At 38.8% G+C, this 23,684-nt stretch overlaps 1 protein-coding gene across 17 annotated transcripts in view; it reads left to right on the top strand.

The window, feature by feature from the left end:
• The first annotated feature begins 77 nt into the window (after positions 1-77).
• dst (dystonin) overlaps positions 78-23,684 on the top strand; it is a 106,161-nt gene continuing 82,554 nt past the window's right edge. For 12 of the 17 annotated variants that reach the window (XM_034201879.1, XM_034201894.1, XM_034201889.1 and 9 more), the window contains exons 1-6: positions 268-448; positions 774-805; positions 1,938-2,126; positions 5,765-5,978; positions 20,411-20,472; positions 22,777-22,866. In XM_034201879.1, coding sequence (XP_034057770.1) covers positions 268-448; positions 774-805; positions 1,938-2,126; positions 5,765-5,978; positions 20,411-20,472; positions 22,777-22,866 — 768 coding nt within the window. Of the gene's footprint in view, positions 449-773; positions 806-1,937; positions 2,127-5,264; positions 5,502-5,764; positions 5,979-7,199; positions 7,364-8,325; positions 8,405-20,410; positions 20,473-22,776; positions 22,867-23,684 lie in introns of those variants that run through there. The other 5 variants (XM_034201877.1, XM_034201890.1, XM_034201891.1 and 2 more) reach the window with 5 other exon arrangements.

Genomic DNA, 23,684 nt, shown 5'->3' with positions numbered 1-23,684 from the left:
GAATCTGCTGACTCCCTGCCCCTGTAAAAAATAAATAAATAAAACGCGCGTCTCTGCTGAGTCATGCATCGTATACCTCACAATAATGATATCAATAGTGTGGGCTGTATACTTTGAAGCTGTATGCTATACGCTGTTGGCTCTACGATGCTTCACGTATGTCCGTCACTGTCTTTATTCTCATCTTGAGCTCTCAGCGACACATCGGCAGCAGAGCAGCCTGCTACTGTCTGAGGCAAAGGGCTCTGTCCTACATCTCGCCTTACGATGATTGCTGCGGCGTTTTTGGTCCTGTTGAGGCCGTATAGCATTCAATGTGTGCTGCTGCTGCTGTTGCTATTGCTCGGGACTATAGCGACAATTCTGTTTTTCTGCTGCTGGCATCGCAAGCTTCGGAATGGACAACATCCAATAAAATCAGTGCTGTCCGGACGCTCCAGGAGCCGCGGTGAGTGGCGCAGGCCATGCGCATCTCCTCATCCTGACAGCTCATGTCTGTATCCTGCATGTTCTGGATGTGTTCATAGTCTATTTTATGTCTTATAGCCAGTAAAGCCAACCCTTAGCTGCAGTATGGGTTGTTGCATAAAACAAACGCATATAGATGCGAATAAGTGGGAAGATACTGAGTTTTTTAAAAATAGTTTTAGCCTAACCTATCTAGAATTATTGTTGAAAACATGAATGTATTTAGACTATATATGTTGTTTCATACTGTTAATGCTTGTTAAATGTTTTATAATATCTCATAACATCTGTTATCTGTCCTGTAGTGGGCCTCCGAACACATCATTTTCGATCAGAGGTATGAACTTTTTTAATTATGGGTTTGAGTCAGTGCTCTGTAATAGTTAATCATTATTGGAGACATCAGGAGGTAAATGTGTGAAAGTTCTATTTAGTATACCATATCAGCTTCTTAAGAATAATATATTTCTGCAAAAGCCTGTTTAATGTACTTTTTCAGAACTGCATGACTATTTTAAGGAGCATGATGTGCGCAATGCGCATGTGTTATAGGCTATCAATAAATGATATGGGTGATGTTGCAGTTTCATGCTTTGAGGAGGATTGAAACTAGACTGGAGTTTTTTTCTCCAAAACACATAAAACTGAGCTGAAAGTGAGCTGATAGAACGCCACCATATGTTACTCCACATAAGAGAGGCTTATGTCATCATGTTTGATGGCTAAATGCGTCAAGTGGCTTCAGTCGCTGTATTTCCGTTTTACGCACTTCACTTTCAAAATAAAAGTACAAAAAATGAAGTGTAAAAAAAGTGCATGAACACGGATGCTATCGCCAAATTGCCATCTTTAAAATTAAAACAAAAGCTTTCTTATTAGATATAATTATGTTTAAGTAATAATGTTCCTGGCATGGTCTACAGTTTAAAGGAGTAGTCTGTCATTTCTTTTAAAAATAAAACTTAAATGGGGTTGCATTTAATGCACTAATGCCTACAAATCTAATTTGCAGTGGTTGTGAAGTTCCAAAAGAAAAAATACTGCCCTTTGCTGGTATTCAAAACCTTCATATAATAGGTATGTTATTGAACCACAGGATACTGAATCCCCACTGGCTCAGGACTGCTGCTGCTAGGGATTTAGTATCATGTTCAAGGGCACAACAGCAGTGCAGTGCTTAATGTAGAACAACAGTTCCCTGATTATTACCTTTAAAAGCATTAAGCCAAACAATGAACAACTCTGAATGGAAGAAACTAAAGGTATAACAAAGAAAACATAGATCATTTAGATTTGCTGAATCATCTTTCTCTGAATCGAAATGTAGGTCATCTCCCATGACAGTGTGTCTCCATGGCTTAAGAAACATGAATTGAATCAGGATCATTGTTTATGATAAGAGCTTTTGATATCTCCTACTGCTGAAAGTATGAACTGCTGCCATTTTGATATTTGCTGATGTTTCCCAGGGCTTCAGGCACAGTCCACGTCACGCCAGAAGGAGCATACATGCTCGAGTGACAGAGGAAAAGCCTAATCTGGTTGAGATTCCTGAGAGTGAACCAGAATCATCCTCGACTCTAAGAAAACGCAAAGCAAAGAAGAGGGTCCTGCCAGAGTTTTACCAGTCTGTACAAGTCACCCCCACACGCAGACCTGTAGGTACCCCCTTTAACTGTAACCATGATAAATACTGATTGTTCTGCTTGCTCCCCTCCACAGGAACATCAGTCTGCCTTTAACGCCGGTAATGATTCAGAAGCTTGCTCAAGGACACAGGGCAAGTGTTTGTGTGTAAACCCTGCTCTTAAATGATGCTCATTATAGGTTGTTAGTGTTGTTACTTTATTTATTTGTGTATTGTTTAGTGAATAGTAATACAATGAATCAAAAAACTGTGTTCACTTGTTATCATAGTCAATCTATTCTACAGAATTAACCTTTTAGGTTTAACAAAACAAAATGTCTAGGGACATTTATTTATAGGGATTATATACCTTTGCTTAGCATAAACAATTAAACATCTCTGCAAACTCAACCATAATGTGGTCAAAAATCCAACACTGATATTGGGCCATCTGTTATACATGTTTTATACATTAGCATGCAATTTATAAAGAGGATGCAATCTTATGTTGAAAACCTATGTGATCTTATTAACAAATCAGAGCACATTTAACATATCCAAAAACCAATGTATGTATCAAACATTCTAGTAGGCCTTTAGGTATTTTCCCGTTTGAATATCAAATGGTAATAACACATTTTACTTTAGTTTGTTGTTATTTTAGTTGGCATGCTTGTACATCTTTCTTTAAAAAAAAAAATCTAATCTGTTAACAATTTACTATGGTGGCATAAGAACATTATGTATCCCTATATGGCTCAAAAGTCTAACTGTTTAAACAGTTTTAGGCGTTTGGTATTTCCTTGTCGTTGTATCCCTGTTAACTTGCTGCATTGCTTCCAAACCGTGTGGTCACATTTTGCAATTGTTTTCTTAGTTTCAAATAGTGTCGTTTAAAAGGTGAGGAGGGAGAGTGTATACCACCTGACCCACATATTGATCCATTTCTTCCTGGAAGGTAACACCTGACTCCAGGAACAGAGAGTTGTATAAACACAGAGCCTCAGCAGGAAATGTGTACTTATGGGAACATAAGGCACAACCACATTGAACCCCTATGGTGTGTTGGCCTTTCTTTATGCAACGCTGCTCCAATCTGGGAATATCCTTTGTTATGTTCCATAGAAAATAATCCTTATCCCAGTACATCACCGAGCCTATGTCTGCCTTTCATTTGTTGTGTCAGGAATATACTATTATCTTTACATAATTGTTATCCCTACTCCAAAGGGCTACAGTTGGTTACATCAACATTTAGCGGAATATTTGACACGTCAATGATGTTTGAACTGACTGTGTTTACAGGAACATATTGATCTGTGTGAAACTGATGCAACTCCTTGCTTCCATTACTTGTTTTGCAATCCAGAAGATAACAAAAACATCATCCATATGAACGGTATCAGAGCCAGTTATCATGTCAAAATGTCGTTGCACTTATGTCAAAATTTGGTTTCACAAATCAACTTCACTTCGACTTTCATTGATATGTATTGGTTGTGGTTGTGTACCTGTGGTGAGCATAATATTGACCAATATTGTTATTCTAATACAACAATAGGCAGATGCATTTCACATGTAACTGGCACCACAAGAACAGCAATGTGAAGAAATGTGGAATCACAAAAACTAAAAGACGTTCTGTATATGAGCAGACTCATGTTCATTGTAATATGAATATGTAATAGACGTTTATAGACTGGGACAGGCCTACATCAGCCCACCATGCATCATTCATGATATGTCAGCATGGGTAGCACACTAATCTGTGCAAAATTAATAATTCAACATGATTGCCTTCAGATGGCATAATCTTATTTTTGTGTTTTTAACTGATAATCTCTTTGAATTATCCCTTGAAAAATGTAGTAAATCAGGGCTGCATATACAATGGAAATGAATGTTGTAAGGTTTTATGATAGTCATATAGATGATGGTGAAGTCCTTATGTCTATTATTATGTTAGAAACAGCTCATAGGCCAGAATAGGTGTTAACAAAGATAACATGTATCTTAATCTTTCAACTATTCTTATCCCTGCTCAATGCTCCTTAGAGAAAGTGAAAATGTATAGGAAAAAAATGCACATAATTCATGTAGCAGCCTTACTAAGAATCATTACAATTTCCTTTTAGTGGTAGACATTTTGAATAAGCCGGAAGATGATCAAAACTGCAACACTAAGCTGTCTCTTCAGCACTCACTTGTATCCCCATGAAAAGTGTAGCAATGATGTAAAGGCAGCTAATATTAACACTGTGTTGCTTTTATCAGTTCTGATCAAGCACTGAGAACACATTCTACCCACTACTGCTGTAAAAATAGAAAGTATGTCACGAACCTCATTCGAGATACTGACTGAAGTTTTCGAGTTCATCCTCCATGTGTGCTTTTCATTTACTATCTCCAAGTTATAACACCAAGATGAACCAGGATGCAGACTCATCCAACAATGTTGACAAGTCTGTGTAGGTTTGCATTTGCCCTTCTTAAATACTGTTTTATCATTTAGCAAATGAAGTGTGACTGTTCATACAAGTATTTCTTTGAGCCTCACCCCTCTCTTTCCTAGGCTCCTTCTATTTGTTATGTTGCTCAATCCCAGGTGTGGCAGGGTGCAGCAGGACATTGCAACATAAAGTCATTAATTTATAATTATTTCATCTTGAAAATGGTGTTTAATTATAACCCTTCAAAGACTCAAGAAGACATCAGAGAACCCTTGCAAGGATTCATTTAATGGTATAAAGGGGCTTCTTTAATTAGATTTAGGTTAAATTGGTTTAGAATTAAACCTACTTAAACCAAGTATAATCCTTTTGTGTGCTCCCATGGTCCTCTCCATCCTCTCAGGTAATTAGCTCAACATATGTGAATGCTTTCACTGCACCCTGTGTGGTTAACACCCCATCTTCATTGCAGACACTTAAGGTGTTGTGTTCCTTTTATTCCTTTTAGTAATCTCTCTGTGAATCTGTTGTAAAGCCGTCGCTAAGAGAACCTCTGGATACCCCTTGTCCTCTTTTTACCCCCGCTTCTGATGTTTTTGTTGTCACCGAGCACCTTTTGTGTAGGGATGGCACTCTAACACCGCCGTCGCTGTTGGGGCTGCTGCTTGTTGGCTACCGGGTGTGACGCGGAGAGACACTGCTCTCCCATCACCGTCCAGCTCTGCCTCGACAGCACACAGCGTACCATCCGTTCAGCTCTCTGGAGATCTGACATCACCTCACATCCTTAAATGCGTAGATAAGGGACGATATCGCAGCCGGAGCATCCCTCAAAGGGTGTGGCACCACCTTTTTATAATTGAGGCGCATCATGTGTGACTAAAAAGGGTGTACTGCTAACCTGCATCAAGGATTGTTATTTTTCTTCCTGCTGACAGCTCACCATGTATACAGTGGTAAGTCTTATGGTTGTCCTGGCGGGGGAGCCAGATACTATTGATTTCACATTGCTATAATTTGGCTCAATCTTTTATTGTTATGGATCATTGCGAGCTGGTGGCCGCCTCACACCTACACTCGCAGTGCGCACTTTGACCCGCGACGGTGAGAAATAAGGGGATTTGTGGCGTGTTATTCCTTCCCTTTCGTTTTGTGTGACATCAAGACAAGCATTGTTCCTTTTTTTTTTCTTTACCCCCGTTTTTCTTTTGTCTCGCAGAGCTCCAGTTCGGGGAACCCTTCCCTTCACTGCTCCATGTCTTCCTCGGCGGATATTTCAGACGAGGATGACTACAGTGTTAAATCCGGGTCAGCATCACCTGCTCCCGGGGACACTTTACCCTGGAACCTGCCCAGACATGAGAGGTCCAAGAGGAAGATCCAGGGGGGATCTGTGCTGGATCCGGCGGAGAGAGCCGTGCTCAGGATCGCAGGTGAGTCAGTCTTCCTGTTGCCCCTGTTTACGAGATGCTAATATACAACAATGAGCGAATATGCTGCATATGGAGCATATGCTGGGTGCATTATTTTATAGCGACTTGTTAAGGAGTACTAGGCTATTTCTCCTGGTAGCCTTCAGGGTCTGGGTGCGTGGCATGTGATGGTATTTTCGTCTGCTTGCTCTTAATCTGGATATGATGCTTTCCAATTTACCATTGGGTCTTGGATATGTGGTGCATTTCCAAGCTGCTGTTATTTTACATAACCCTTATAATATAGTGGATTACAGTTCATTAAAGGCGATTAAAGGGGCTCAAGATAACACAAAGTAGCCTATAACGTCAAGTATTCTTTGTTAGGATTAATATACATTCAACGGAATCAAACGAACTCGGGAAGCTTTCCTTGCTATGCAGGTCAACTGGGCTAATTTTAATTACCATCAACATTTTATTTAATAATTTTTACAGCAAAATATGATAATACAAGTCAGTCTATGGACTCTGATATTTACCAATGTGATGTTATACTATTTTACAGCACTTAATTATTTTATAATGATACTTTGACACTATTTAAGATTGTATAATCACTTACAGTAGGCATATATCAGATTACGATTTAGGGACTTTTTTGGGTTCAGTTTCGCACCCTTAAATTAATCTGTGTGACATAGTCGACAGCTGCTGTGCTTTAGACAGCAAATACAAGAGTATAATGTCAAACTGTACTCTTGTCAATCAATGTGTGAATAGTCTCTGGCAGGTGGAAAACAATGAAAAAAGATCGTGGTCCATGTTACGAGCCGGTACAGGGGACGCCTGACAAGGAAAAGCGTTTATTATTGTACACTGTAAAAAACGATCCACCCATTCAGTGTGATTTTTATATATTTACTTACTAAGGCCAATTTCTACATACCGAGTTAAACTATCAGATATTGAGCTTTATGTTTGGAAAATCATATTTAATTCGTATTCTATTTACATTTAAGACAACGTTTGGCCCAATGGACCTTTTTAGGACAGACATCTTTTGCAGTGCATTACGTCCGACAGTCCTCCCTATCAATCCAGTGAACTCAGGGGAGGAAGTGTCGCCTATTGGCCAGAGCGCAGACAAGGGAGGGATGTAGGGCGTTTCCTTCAACAACAGCGCCGATCACTCTTCGGTCCCCGGCACATACACATGCACACAAAAACACACGTATAGTGCACACTCAAACACACACATACACGCTGTGTCCCTGTGTCCGACGCTGGTGAATGTCCAGTCTGTGGAGCCCGGGTTATGGCTCAGTTCGCACCGCAGCCTTATGGACTTTCGGACGAACAGGAATACCTCCAAGCTTACGAGGATGTTTTGGAAAAATATAAAGGTAGGATCAATGTTGATTGGTTCTTCTTAAGGTTCTGGGACGATAAAGAAATTGCCTGATTGCTGCTTGACAGTTCAATAAATGTCAGCATGCCCCCTCTCTCTCTGGTGACTGGCTGGTCTTGGTGTCTTTATCCCTGCAGTGGAAAAGTGGAAATATTTCCTGCATGACATCACAATTAGGCTGCATTTTAGTAGTCAAGACAAAAGCTTTATTATGAATGTTTTGTATGATACAGCTGATCAATAGATTAGAGGTGTATTCCCTTAGTTTAGTTGTTATATTGAAATCCTGAGCTTGTGTTTGTCCAACCAGATGATCACTATTTCTGCATTGTTTATGTCAAATTAAAAGGTCATAAGTATCAATTTATTTGTTTTACAAGGCAAATTATATATTTTCTCATTTTAGGGTGAGTATCATTGACTGAATATTGCTCAGCTGTCCTATGTGCTGTCTGTAGGCAGGCAGGACAATGACATAGCAGTGTGAGGCGTTAGCTCATATCAGTAGCTCCTGTCATTTCATGTAGCTGCTCCTTTTGGGTCTCATTAATTAGAGGAAATCCATCACATATAGGAGGTCTATGTTACTCAGCGTCTCTTTGACAGCTCGAGCTCGCTGACAAAATCACACACGTGCACTCTGAGGCCATGGCCTGTGGAGCTGAATTCAAACTGACAGCAGCAGTTTTAACTCTTGTGTTTCCCCTCCACAAAGGGACCCAAAGTAAAACAAAACACGCAATAGTGTACTCAATGCTTGCCGTGAGCGTGTTCTCTCAGCTGTTGACTGTTGTAGCCAGCAGGGCCAGTCAGCTGTGGTACAGGGCTTAAATGTGTTGACTGGACTCTAATGGATCATATGATGTAGCATCAATAGCAGTCTTTAGCTGTTGTCTTCAGGCAGAGGAGCTGGGACACACAATGAGATCCTATCACTAACTATCATTCTGCGTTTAGTTTTCACATGTTCGGAAGTGCATGTTGGAGGATAGAGTCTCCGCCAGTTTTTGGATGAACATGAACTTTGCTAAGAAGGGTAAGACAAATATTGGTATTTTCTTGATAATTTTACCAACAAATTGAAAAGTTATTGAAATAATTGTTTATCTGTAGTCTCATTTAAACATTTTGTTCACATTTTATGTTTCTTATAAGCAAAACTGATTCAATTTAGTTTATTTTCTTTACTTCTCAATAATATTTTGCACATAAATGTGTGGCTACTGAATAATTGAACAAGAGACTTGAGATCAGCTGCTGGGCTAATCATTACTTTGACCAAACTCACCTAAAACCTTAGTTATTTTTTAACATCATCGTCAGAAAAGAAAATACATTCCAGTTTAGGCTGTTATACAGCTCATGGTATCTTTGAAAAGCTGTGGCCTGCTTGTGTCAGAGAATTGTGGCACATGGAGAGTAAGCTGATCAATTACATTTTATACGTGAGATGAAAATGTCAGAAGCTTATATGATTGGTGGACATAATTGTATACAATACCATAGTTAGCAGTTTATTTGATTTAAATTGTCTTCCAAGGCATGAAAATAGCTCAGAATTGTATTTATGTTTCCATTAAAAACAATATTTGCTTCTCCACAGCTGAGATATGTTTCCCTTTTGAGCTGACTAAGATCTGAAAAATCACTGTTTTTATTGTTGCTATAGTTTTATTTGCAGTTGCGATCACCAAGCGCCCCGAGTTCCTGTCCATGTGATGCGAAGAGAATCACAGGGAGACATTTTCAACAACAGTAACTAGACAAACACAACAAAACAAACCAGTAAACAACCAGTGGGCCAGCTATAAAGTAGGTCTTTGTCTCATCAAGTAGAGATGGTTTATTTTAATGCACTGCGACTTATTTTGAACTCTGTTTTTGAACTCAGTTTTTAAATTTGGCTGTCCGTTAACAGTTTACGGAAAAATGGCTGTCCTGGTTTTTTAATAGTTGAAGGGTGTACACTTGGCGAAGAAAAAGCACAATAAAATGTGTAGCTGATCTCAGGTGGATAAATGCATTACTTTTCAGGGTACCAAGGAGGTGAAATCGTCCTTGGTACCCTCACGTGCCATTTTAGTCAATACATGTGCGATGAGTTGATGTTTATGTGGCTGAGTGTCACTTGTTGTCTGGTTTGATTCTTGATTCATGAGAAAAATATGATACCTAAAGGAAAAACATTTTGCAGGCTTCATAATAGAGGTTGACTGCGATGTGTAGGGTTATGCAAGGAGAGATGTTCTTGTTAAACACCTATGTGTCCTTTGATGAACTGATTAACATTTGAGAAAATAAACAAAATACTGTATGAAGTACTGAACTGACAAAAGAGTAGAGTTTAGGAATTGAAGTGACGCAGCATAATTATCACCTTTTGATTGCGTGCACTGTAGTTCTTACTGCTCCAGCTGTAAGAATGCCACACTAATTAGGTATTGGAGTGAATACTTAAGAAGGGATTTGCGGTGGATTCAATGGAAATTCAATGCTGGCTTTACAATAGACTGTAAACTTGTGGAATTAGATAATAAAGGGGTTGTGCGACACATACTACAGTGAATGGCACTGGGCATTGGCTGCGTGGGAGCAGAGTGTTCCTGCAAAGCCTGCTCGACAGGCCCTCAGCGTGAAGGGGCCACTGAGTTTTCCACCAATTCTTCAACCTCTGACATCAGGAAAGGTTTACTAGATTAGACATGCAGTGTTTCAGTTGGCTCTTTTGCAGTTATTTTGTTATTAAGTTGCCATATGGTGTAAATTGTTACATTCTATTTAAAATACCGTACATTTGAACCCAAATAAAAATGGTTTGCCTTTTGAGAATCAGCCCTGCAGATAATACTCAGAACATTATAATTCAAGCTGGAGAAAGAGTTTATATTTGAGCATATTTGACCTGCTTTTCTGTGCTCATGAACAGATTCATCTTGAAGGAAGTTGTGGCCAAATACTGTCTTGTTGGGTGGTTTATTTCATTCTGGTTATACATTCACACTACAACAAATTGACTCTATGTTTTTTACTGTATTGGAGTAGTTAAATAATAGTATGTATTACATTTAAAATCAAATAACATCAAACTAAATATTCGGTATAAAAAAAGGTGAAGATTTAAGCCTGATCTTATTGTTCCTTTCTATTCAGTAACTGAAATTAAATCAATTTGAAGCTTATATCCTAAACATAATAATATAAAAATTCAACCTTTATTTTATCTGAATGTCACTGACTCAAAGAAAACCTAATGCCGGCTCTGTTAGTGGTGTGTTATACGAGGGTGTGGTCTGTTGTGGATCATTATGTCTGCATTATGACTTAATCTCTAAATAAGAGAAGGATGTGTGGTTTAAGATATATTAATTAAACGTATAATTATTAAAATCCCGTTTTTTCCACTTGTATTTTCATGCATTATCAAACACAGTGGCAAGTAAGAGAGCTTTGTGTTTTTTGCACAGTCACTGCCTTTGTGCATCCTCCTGAGCCGTGCCCAGCCCAACCCCTCCGCTCTGTCGACAGCCCACTCATCACATTCAGATGGCCCACACACAGCATGCTGCCCTATGGAGACTGTCTGCTTCTGTACAAAAGACACTTTGTTTTTAGAGTTCAGCATCTCAGGCTGCAGCCACACGAGGACAAAAACGGCCGTTTGCGTTACTGTTTAGTGTCATATAGACCATTCGGCCACACGAGGACGACCGCATACGGCACTAAACGACTGAGGAAACGATAACGGGTCCCAAGGTGGATAGAACGGCATACGCAACGCTCTGGGGGGTCAAACAGCTCCGTGTGTACGCCCTATACGATCATTTTCTGATAATGATTGCGCAATAGCCCCGCCTCTCCCCACCTCTGCTGCTCACCTCCGCGTACCCCGCGCAGAGTTGCTATCGTGCTCCGGACGCTACTGACCATGCTACAGTTCTTTGTGCAACATCTACAGCAGACTTACACATCCGGGGGGGATCTTACTCGCTGCTTTTGTGGATATGTACTGCAGCTTCAGCGATCATTTTCTGATAATGATTGCGCAATAGCCCCGCCTCTCCCCACCTCTGCTGCTCACCCCCGCGTCAAAGTAAACTGCACACTGAATTCAGATTATTTATCTTTCTCTCGATATGGACATAAACGCGAGTGAAGTCTAATCTGACAGGACGGAGACACCTCTCAAACTACCTAAACTAGTTATAAATATGTTTATTTTTACTGTCGGCCGGGTCACTCATTACTGGATCAGCTGCTGCATGAAACAGACACTGACGCTGTCCAAAGAGAGGGAGGAAAAAGAGAGGCTCCATGTATTTTATTATTATATTATATAGTGTCGTTATTCATTTGTTTTAAAGCTCAATAAATAACAAAGAAGACCTTTGACCGGCAATTTTATAATTTTGTCGGAAGATTTAAACTTTAATACACGTTGACTGGCGAACAACTCTGCCCGGTTCCCTCGGCCCCCACCGCGGAGAATAAACAGAAGGGCAACCATGACAACCATGCTTCTTCGCTGCTTTTGTGGAGGAAGTTACAGCGCCACCTACAGGCTCCTGCATATGTACTGCAGCTTCTCCAGCGGTTGGAGCTAAACGGAGCGGTCTCGTGTGGGCAGACACTATCCGGATAACTATTGCGTGTGGACGGAAGCTTGTTTGTGATTGCGTTTGCGTTAATCCTATGCGTTTAGACGTTTTTGTCCTCGTGTGGCTGCAGCCTCAGTTCCAGAGACTTGTTGGTGTGTCAAGTTGATCTTGTGACACGCCTTTTTTTCTTTTCACTAAATATCAAGGAGCAACATTAACAGTGGTCTCTGCCCAATTAACAAAGCCCACATATTAACCCTGAAACGCTACTACTGAGGTTTGGCCTCCCAAAACGGGACTCTAAAGTCTGAGGTGATATGTTTACATGTTCAAAACCCAAATTCATTCAGTTTAATATAATATAAATTAGGGAAAGCAGTACATTCTGTATATGAGAGGCTAACAACTGATATTTTAGCAGTAGTTGGATATTATTTTCTATTGATTGACCACTCCATTAGTCAACTAATCCTTCCAGTTCCACATAGGTTAAAATTAAACGTACATTTTAAGATTGATTTACCATTGTCAAAAGACAGAAAACACAATTGTATTACATATAGTACATAGCCGAAAATGCTGCCAACCAATCAATTTCCACTCCACTGTAATTAAAACCTTTATTTTTCAAAGCAAATGGCATTTTATTGTTATTACCATCAGAAAACAAATGATGGTTTGACATATTATGTAGTTGGTATCTGGAAGGATGTAACTTGTTTAAAATAACATACATTGAATCTGATTTGGCAAAACTTTCAACAAATATGATAATAACTGGAATATTTTATTAACAAGGGTCATTTTACTGCTAACAAAGCCAAAATCCTAAGTGCTAATGGTTAATTGAGTTCATTCGATTTTTGGATCCGTATCTAACTCCAGCTCAACTTTCTACTTTGCAATTTCAAAATGACATCTAGCAACTGCTTGTGGTTTAATTTGACAGGATTCACCTACAGTAGATATTATCTCAGAACTGTGTGCCAGTTTATATCTGAAATGTATCTGGTTGTTTTGGTATTATTGTCTGTCACTTTGACAAGATTCTATCTGAAAACCAAATGTTAAAAACCCTCTTCAGTGAATACAAAGTACAATATACATATCTACTTATGCTAACCTACAATATTGTTGTCATGGGCTGAGCCCCTTCATTGATCTTATCAATAGACTTCATTTAAAATGGGCGGTGTAATCCAATCTACAGAGCTCTCAGAAAGCTTTTTACCCACTGCTCCATCAGTCTTCAGCTACAGAAATATGCCTTTTTTATTTGATCATTAATCATATATTCGTCTTACCTTTATCATTTCGAGATTTGTATGCAATGCCCTTCTGGAATTATTTCTTTCTTTTTACGTATTGTTATCTATAGCTTTAATGCATTGCCTTGCGGTTGCATTATACGATTGAAATGCCTGCTCACTATTGTATAACTAAATGTTTTATTTATATGTTGTCATGGTGATGGAAAGACCAGCATTACTGAACCTCATTCCACAGCTCTGTTCAGCTCCTCTTACATGAGATCATCTCTGTGCGTCTGCGTCCCACCCCTGACTCATGCTCTGTAGCCTCTCTGCTCTCACTCCAGCTGCACCACCCTTCTCTCCTGAATGCAGCAGATGCTGGGAAGCATTCCCATTTTAGCAGCAGGAAACAGATTTATCCACTGTCTCATAGGTAGCCAGGAAATGAGTAGTTCCATCTGTTTGTGTCTTTATTATCTACCATTTTAAACCAATGCTAGGATTTCATGAATTGTCTGATATCATTTTTTTAATTTGTAAAAAGAAAGATACAATACAGACCATGAATAAAATGGGTTTGAAGACTGAACATAGTGTGAATCATATATTATGGATGTAATCTAAGCCTCTTAAGAAAAGCTTTGGAGAGTGGAACTAATCTAAACGTTTTCAACACAACTGAGGTTGGCATTGACATTTCCACAAGCCGATTTTTGTAGTTAAACTAGGTATTTGTGAAACATTTGGAGGTCTTTTGTTTCAGCAGTGTTCAATTTCTTAATTAGTGTTTTATTTGTTGTGTTAGTGTAGCACAACTATTGTACTTGTATATCTTGATGTGGCACCTACATCATTTAAGTGAGTCTGGGAAGGAAAACACAATATTCTCACATGCACAAATACTCACTCAAATGTGGCAGTTGCAGCTGTTGCACATATGCAGGCAAGTATTGGAGTGTGAACAACTGTGTGTGTGTGTGTGTGCGTGTGCGTGTGCGTGTGTGTGTATGCATTTCCCATTAGCTGCATATAATGCTTCCTCCTATTGGCTGAGTGCCTCTTTGCTAATGTATCTTTGCTAGCTTCACCTTCATCCTCCATTTTCTTTCCTCAAAGGTAATTTGACTAAAAGTGGAGAAATTGAGTATGACATTTTAGCAACAAGAACAAGTCGTATTGAGCCCAAAATTAAGAAAATCTTGGCTTGTACGCGTCTCTTCAACGTAAATGCTACCTGCTTCAGGTTGTAGACAATTATAGTCTCTGCACAGATTCTCAGACATTGGTTTATTCTTTGTTTTGTCTTTAGTCTGGAGACGAAACAGTGACTTCGAAGGCTTGGCAACCTGTTTCAGTTTCAGAGTGTATACAGTCACATATTTCAGAAGCTGCCCTGCCCCCCCGAGAAGACTGTCTGCATTGTCTGTTGCGGAGAATGACAACAATGCACCTCTAATTATCTCCCCCCAATTATTGTTGTTTACATCCTATCCGCATAACATTTTTACAACATGTCTATTAAAATGCAATGGGGGAAGCTAGCAATATTTAGCTCAGTCATCATTTCAGTGGACTTCTGTTTAGGTTTTTACTAACCCCTTAATGCTTCACCTGACAAGGATAAACGGTTAAATAATGACAGTTTAGGTAGCTTACAGTTGCACCAGACCGTTTCAGCCATGCTACTGGCTTTTTTATCCCTTCTATTGTCAGTGTGAGCATGTTAGCATGCAGATGTTAGCATTTAGCTCTCAAACCTCAGAGCTGCTGAAATGACCTTTTAGTCCTTTTAAAAACAGTTACTTACAAATAGTTGTGTTTTTAATTTAAAAAAAAAAAAGGCTTTCGACACATCACAACTTAGAGTGAAAACAATTGTTCTTATATGTTATTCATCCTGATGAAACATTGTGGGTCTTGAGTAAGCTTTAGGCTGCGGCAAACATTTTTCATTTTAGATGCTTGAATATTCCCTGTTTGTAAGCAGAACTAGACTTTATACTGTTGTGCAAAATAATAACTTCAATTATAGTTTTGCTGAATCAAGCCTGTCATTGTGTGCATTGATAGGTAGACTTGAATTTCAAAATCTCTGCCATTGCTATGCAACACACAGCCTTGTACTCAAAACAAAGCTAAGCTAAGGTACACAAGCCCATGCTTTCTGAGCTGGTTGTGACATAAGAGATGTGAAATGCAAGCTGTTTAGCAAGAATGTTTAGCGAGTCCTTGTCATAGGCAGGAAGGTCGAGTGGCTTTTGGGTTTATTCTTTGTGTCTGTTTTGATTTCCCTCCCATACAAGGTCAAGAGGATTACACAGGATGGATTTTGATTGCTAAGACTTTTTGACTCTGCTATACTCAGAATGTGAGGATATTTTAGGCCATAACAATATGCCAAAGGGTGTTACCGGCCCCTTTTACTCATGCAGGCATTCTCTTGAAAACAACATTTTTTTATGCTGCTGTTGTTCTGCTGCTGTTTGCATAAATAAATTCTGGTCATGTGTTGTTGTTGAAAATGTCGATCTTAGCGGGAAAAATGCTCCACAATTTCTTATTAATCTATTTACACTCATGTTCATAGCCCAATAGAGGCGCTGGCTTGCCAATTGGGAGACATTTGCGTCCTTACCATGGCAACCTGGGTTTGAAACTGGCCCCCTAGCTCCATGTCATCCCCTCTCTCTCTCCCTATTTCCTGTCTGTCTTCAGCTGTAGTAATAAAGGGGAAAAAGCCTACCTCTCAAAAAATATATAAAACTACCGTCTGAGGCATTGCTGCCCCAACCTAACATTCATGCAAACGACAACCAGCATCAGCTTATATCCAAATGTATCTTAATGTCTAATAAACGTTACTTTTGAGATGGATATATCACAAACCAAAAAGTAAGACTCCAAAATAGACTTAAACCCTTTTTCCCCTGATGCTTAAGAAATTACGTCAAAATTCAACCCCAACCATATACTTGATCATTCATAGTGGTTGTATGTTAGGAAATGAAAGGAGTCTCCTAAACGGCGCAGATTATGTGGGCTGCAGTTTCAGGGGCAGCGTGGTTTAGGGGTGTAGCTATTTATAGACATGCACATGTGCTCTGCTGAGGTCTACAAATAAGTGTCTCAGGAGCGCTTTGCTGCCTGTCTATTCCAATGCTGTGGTGGACTTTAAGCTAGCACCGGGTCCAGACAGTAGGCAGGGTTCACACAGGCAACAACATATTTACTTTGATACAAAACTGGCTGTTTGTCATGATTTCCATTGTTTGCTGCATTGTTACAGGACGGATTTACCAGTTTGCTCATATGTTCATACTACCCAAATAATTGTATTAAATTAAATAACAATCTTTACTTTTGGTTTAACTTCCTATTATGGTGTTAAGTTTCACATCTTAAGGAAGCTTTAATGACAACATTAATTTAATTCACACATGTTTTAAATGTCAATGAGTTCAAATGTAATATGAGAGACAGGTGGCTATTCAGGCTCTTGTGTCATTGTGTCAAATTGTCATTGTGTCAAACATCGACCCATTTGAATCAAAGGTCATAAGCGGTTTGTTAACACATTTCAAAACTCTACCCAAACCTGTGGTGGACATGAATCTGAATTTAAAGTAAGAATATTATTAACACATCATAAGAACATTTGTGTTTTATTATTTAATACCTGAAGCATTATCATGAAGGGTTGTTGAATCACATTGCTCTAGTTCTAGTCATTTGTCGCATATTGGACGCTTTTCACCTTATAAGCATATCATACATAAACTGTCATCAACTGTAACATGATGTTTCCATGTTATTATTAGAAATCATGCTGAAGCCAAAAAAGTTGTTCACTCAGTCAGTGTTTAATTTACACCTCGGCAGTTGCTGTTTAGTGATATCTTTGCTTCAGGCTTGTGCGGAAACTTTCTGGATACATTAAACCTTATAAATAACTTTTCAAATCAAACCTGAAATATTTAAAAATGGAACTTAAGTTTCATACTTGTGTGAAGTGACACTGATCTTTTTTTTTATTCACATCTTCTTGAATTTGCGGTTCTTTTTTGGTCGACAGAATTGTCAGAATTACTTTAGCTGGGATGTTGTTTATTGTACGTGCTGAATATTTTAACTGAGTACAAAACTCAGTGTAGTGCAGGTGTGAAAAATACTGTGGCAAGTTTACGTGGCTAAAAAAAGTCTAATATGTGTATGTGAAATAAGATAAAATGGGAAAAGTCAAAATACTATACTGTAATCACAAAATGTATTTGATCGGATAAGTGGAATTCAGAATAATTAGGTTCACTGAGTTGAACAACATCTAATGAGTATGATGATTTATTTTTCTCATCCTTCCAACAGTTTTTATATTATAATTTAGCCTTTTGTTTTTAAGTTTAAGGTATTTTAGAGAAATATCAAAACATTTTATTTTCATATGATCCTCAAGAGGGCACCATACTTTTAAACACCCACATGTTTTGAAGGGAAAGCACAGTTACAAAAATAGTCTCATCATATATTTAAACCTGCTCCCTAGTTCTCTGACCGTTAGGTGGACCGTTATATGTGCAGTAACCGGTGGTGACCATGTCTGCTACCGGGTGGATGATGCACTCTTTCAGCTGGACAGTTTTCTGGAAATCTCAGCCAATCTATATTAGTGAGCTTCTCAGGAGAGGTTTATACATTATGCAGCAAAGAGCTTATATATGGACTTTACAAACCAAATGAATGTCCCACTGCTGGCAGCACTGCTTTAGTCCTCTGTAAATCAGCTGTTGAGTCACAGGGACAGACACATCAGCAATGACACAGCAGTACTGAGAGACTACTTTTAATGTATCTGCTTATCCCTTTTAATAAATGTTGTTTTTGTTGGACTCTGATGTGATCGGCTGATGTCTTCATTGTTTTATTTGATGTTTGGCTTCATGTAACGCCGTGATCTAAATGTGTAACAAATAATTGACAGACCAACCCACTTACCGATTCTCAGCAGCTTTTAGACATGCACTATTTTTAGATGAACTAAATGTAAGAATCTATAGAGGGTACAGTCACAGGGCTCCTAAGCTACCTCTGTTATAGTGTCAATGCCTTTTTTAAGCTTTATGATCATTCAAAAGCCTACAGTATGTACTTGCATGAGGATATTTGTGGTGTTTGAGATGTCCATAGGCCTGCATCGAAGGATGGGAGCCATTTAATTTGTTGTAACTAGTATGATAATAAAAGAAGGAATCTAACTTAAAACTCTTTACTTCCACGGAGAGATTGCTTTTACCTATTGCTACTTTTCCTGTTGTATCAAGAATGGTGTAGATGGTTATTTTCCAGGATGTGAGCGCTCAGTTGTTTCTGCTGATGCAAACATTGTGGTGAGTCTTGGCAGCTGCTGCACAAAAGAGAGATGATTGTCTTTAGTTTGACATGTTTATATTGCTCAATATATTTTAGTAAGATAACCACATTAATCAAGCGATGCATGCATGCTGTCATCAGAAATGATAGTACATGCCTCTTAAACTGCAGCTTGAATACGCTGTCTGTATCCTGCTGTTGGAACCTTGTTTGCAAGGAACTTTTCTTCTTTTTCCTTTTTTGAATAATAAGCGCTGATTTCTGCCTGTGGTTTCGAGTGCTGCCGCTAGATAAACACTTATCCACATGGAAACTGAAAATAGTGAGTAGCCATGGAAAACCTGACAGAACTCGTTCTAGATGCTTGGTGAGAAAGGGAGTCACGGCTGCCCTAGAGGCTGGTAGGCAGGCAGGCAAGAAGAGGGAGAGAATTACGCTTTCCTCAGTCGCTTATCCACATGGCATCGGTGTGCCCGATTCAAGATCCTCTCGACAGCCCGCAGGAGCTAGAACAGAGGATGAAGTACCTGTTTCAGGCCGAGAGGGAGCATAGAGCTCACCTGGTAACGCTAATGTGCTGCATGGGTCAGTATTTATCTTACTGCTTCTTCCTGTCATTTCCTTGTGAGGTTAGTCATGTCTGTGCTTGCTCATTAAGATTTCCTGGAGCAAAACCTCTTTGTAACCGAGGGTTATTAAAGGGAGGAGGTTATCTGCGTTGTCAGTCCTGTGGTCAAAGCTCAGGGACAGACTGACCTTCCACAGCGCTGTTGACATCAGCAGTGGGGGAAATGTGAACTAGCTGGCAGATCATTGTTGATTACACATGGTTGTTTCTTTTGATGTTTACTGAGGAGGATGTTTTGTCAGGCGGACTGGGAGACGTGGAAGCAGTGGCATGAGTCACAACTGTGGTGACTGGCTTGAATCCTGCTCTGCTGCTCTGACACTGGATTGAGGCCAAGAGAGAAAACAGCAACGAGAAACACGAGTTGTTCATAATGTTGAAGAGAAAACTTGATACTTTTTCTTTATTATACTACTATTACTAAAACAAGTATTGAGTTGGGAAGATGAATACAACCAGTTTACTTTGATTTTTTCTGCATCCACTTGTTACACATTATATCTCTGGCTACAGGAAGTCTGGTTGCCATGGTAATGGAAAACAAAAAAAGACTGTGGTCATTGAGAGCATGCAGGAGAGTGATGTCATTTCAGCCTATGGGAAATGACATCCTTCTTTTTATGGACTAGTGGTTTCACTTGTTACTTTTTCACATCACTTTCACTGGAAACATTTTTGCCAAAATAACACATCGTCTGTCCATTAGGAAGCAAAAGTGAACAGCTTTATTCTTCAAAATTCAAGTGATGGAATTTTCAACCCATCAGAAAATAACTGCTGTTTCCCTATTTTTCTCCGTTCTCGGTGACCACTAAACATAAAAGGTTATATAGCAGGCGTGTACAGAGCCAACTTAGGCTTGTCTAACAGGATGTTCCCATATTAAAACCCACCTCTTCTCCTAAGCATTCGTAAACAAGTAGATTGTTGCTTTTATTTGCTTTCAGTGGTCTATTGTTTTTATTATATGGCTGTTTTTAATTTTTTTATTATTACGTTTATTCTGGTTTGTTTTGTGTTTGTATCTTTTATTTTAAATGTATTTATTTTATGTTTTGTGAGCTTATCTCTCTGGACAGCACTTTGGTCTGAAGGTTTTAAAGTGCTATATAAATAAAGTTGGATTGGATGTATGTTGCCTAACAACCTCCTTTACAATGTTAAAAAACTCACAAGGTTTTTTCTTTTTCTCTCTTCTTCAGATGAAAGAGACAGAGTGCAGAAAAAGACATTTACCAAATGGATAAACCAGCATCTCCTGAAGGTAAGAACTAAAGTGTGATAGTTGCATCTTTTCTGTTACCATGTCAAATGTCAAAAATGCTCCTATGGAAACTATTCATCAAACCAAAGGGTGAAACCTAAATAATAGTTAAAATTCCAAAATGTTTCACCCTGACAATCAGCAAACCATTTCCCACTAACATAAACAATCCATTAGAGAAGAATTGGCTATAATAATAATGACTGCCTTTTGTGGTGGGTCCCAACATGCTAACATTCCTCCTCAGATGTTATTAAAGCTGCTTTTAAAGTCATTTAACATGACATGCTCTGCTGCAGCAACAGGTTGGAAGGAATTTAATAAACACTTTATCAGACAGACAAGAACTGGCAAGTCTCATCCAAGACGCCTTTATCAAAATGAACCACTACCCAGGAGTCATGTATAATGTTATACTTTATGCAACAGTGGTGCATTAATCACTACTTCTGTCACTAAAAACCACAATCATTTCTGTTTTACAAGGCATGAACATGCAGGTAAGTGATATATACTTAGGGGGATTTCAATAATTCATTCATGCATTCTTTGACTTATAAAAATTAATGAATGATAAAAGTGAATAGAAGACATGACAGTGCATCGCTTCATGTATAACATTCCATGAGTCCTGTAAATTGGATATCTTCCAGGGAAACAGTTAATTTTTTTATTTTCAAAAATGTATTAATCCAGTGACAAACATTTGAAACAATGGTAGTTTAGTTTGTGCAAAAGATGAGTAAGCACTAGCAGTAGACTTTTCTGGAAAGTGCGGCATTGCAATGTGACAGTAGATTTAGCTGGAAAACATCAGCAGGTCTGGCCAGGATGGCCTTAATGACTTTGCTTATCTGTTGACTGTTTTACACATTCCCAACAGATTCATCTAAGCTGTAGTTTGTGTTTAGCTCTGTTTAGCCATGTTAGCATGCTAGCCCGCGAAGCTAAGTTGTGGAACATGCTTATTTTTACAACTGCTAAACATCAGCATATACAGGGTGAGACAAAACCTCTGGTCTAGTCCATTAACTGGGAACACAGCTGTAGAGCAGCTTCACCCTTACATTTATTCTTAAGAAATGTAAATAGGGCCATGCTGTTAACATACTTTTAATAATACTATTACATTATTTATTGTTTTGCTCCTGAGGGGATTTTTGTGTTCTTTGATCATCATCTTCAAAGTGTGCTGTTGGTCATAAACATGTCCTTGAGGGTCAGTCAAGAGTCAATCCTTACTTAATGGCAGTGGGGCTCCCTGTGGATCAGTGCTGAGGACATGTTTTATGATCTTTGGCACTGAGTTTTGTCAAACAGGAATGCATTTATTATCTCCAATCAACAAATCATTATAAGGGAGTTTGCATATCTACCTGCTACAGCTCACACTGTTTTGATAAGGCACATTATGTCATATTTGTCACGTTATGAAGAAATAAGGAAATCACATTTTATGTCTTTAGTACTGCAATAAAAGATGACACATGCAATAAAAGTGCAAAGAAAAACAGCTTATAAGAACAATGTGTGCTATACTCTTGTTGTTGAACTTGTCAAACATATTTTTTCTTTGTTTCGTTTTCTCTTTATTTCATGACTCAGGGACAGATTTTCAGACTTCTTTAGCTTATTCTTTAAATCTCTTTCATTCTTTGAGAAATCAGAGGTGCTGAGTAACAGTTGGGCATCTGCTTTGTTGACCCAATAACATTAGGGTGTAAGTCTATTTTGGTTCCACAGCTATGGTCGCTATCTGGGATTACAGTGTTGAAAGCCCTGTGTGAAAGCAGGTCAACGGGCAGCGGGTAGTGGGGGGATTTCAGAGGCGCGGTATTTAGGACAGGAAGGAGAGATGGGACGGCTCGAAGGAGAAAGCCTGGGACTTGAGTGGTTAGGTGTCCCGCTCAAGTGCTTAGATAAGGCTTCATGGTGATATCCTGTGTGTTTTATGCTACACTCATTTCCATTTAGAGGGAACTGTGAGAAAATAAAAACTAAATTTAAGTTTGTTGTTAAATGGGTAAATCGTTTTCTTCTGAACTTAAGCTGACACCAAGTTGAAGGACATAAGAAGAAACACAACAAAGGCAATGGTTTAGTTATATCAACCTAAAGTGTAATAATGTGCAAGTCTGTATTTGTCCCTAATATAATCCTCCAATGGTTCAATAACTTAGACATTTCCAAACAAAATGTATAGCTATATTTGTTAATACAACCAGTCATCAATGAACAGCTGTGTTAGTAATAATTTGATATATGATTTTTGCTCACATGTTGCATTCTCCCTCATGTCTGTAGGTACGAAAGCATATAAATGACCTCTATGAAGACTTACGAGATGGACATAACCTGATCTCGCTCCTGGAGGTTTTGTCTGGAGACACGTTGGTGAGTTAATGTTTCCCTGTTGTTTTTATTTACACGGCTGGATTACGGATGATGTTTGGTGATCCTATTTAGTTCTTAGAGGAATCTTCATTATGGCCAGTCTTACGAATCACAACACTTTCAAACTGTCATTAGACACCATCATTTATCGTGCTCCTGTAGAGCAACTTATCACACCTTTGCATGACTGATGCACTTGACCTTCCTCTCTCTTACTTACATAACTGATGGTAGGAAGGAAATCCTGGGATTTGATGGTCTGTAATCAGATATGCTGCGCTGCGTCCACCCAAACCCACGGAAATCCTTTCTGGGATATCTGTGAAACTGACTGATGTAATCCTCATTGTGTTCAGTTATGTTGTGCTACTAGATGGAAGTAATATAAATAAAGGATGTTTTTTCTTGGAAGCACTAAAAGATGAGGTGCTTTGTGTCACAGTAGTGGTGGTCAAGGAGCGACATACTTGAGAGGATATTAAATACGTAGATTACAAAAGAATGGTTGTTGTTTTTCAGTCGGCAAAATAAAAGCAAGAAAAAGCTTGTGAAACGGAAAAGTAGCTCTCTTGTTGCCCACTTGAGGTTCGCGTGAGTTCTTGGCCACTGATAATCAGTCATTAACAAAGTTTAACTTGCTAACTAGCCTATTTAACACACTAACTGCTTAAGGCTACCTTTGATTTTACTTGGATCCCAATACCCTAAACAGGAGCTAACCATAACATTTAAGCAATATATAAACTATGATATAATACTTCAAAAGCTGCAGTAAAATCAAAAAGCACAGCACCAAATAATTCCATGTCATCCTTATT

Source organism: Gymnodraco acuticeps, unplaced genomic scaffold (genome assembly GCF_902827175.1).
Source record: "Gymnodraco acuticeps unplaced genomic scaffold, fGymAcu1.1, whole genome shotgun sequence".
Lineage (NCBI taxonomy): Eukaryota > Metazoa > Chordata > Actinopteri > Perciformes > Bathydraconidae > Gymnodraco > Gymnodraco acuticeps.
The sequence above is the reverse complement of the archived record's forward strand: the minus strand, read 5'-3'. Positions and strand labels throughout refer to the sequence as shown.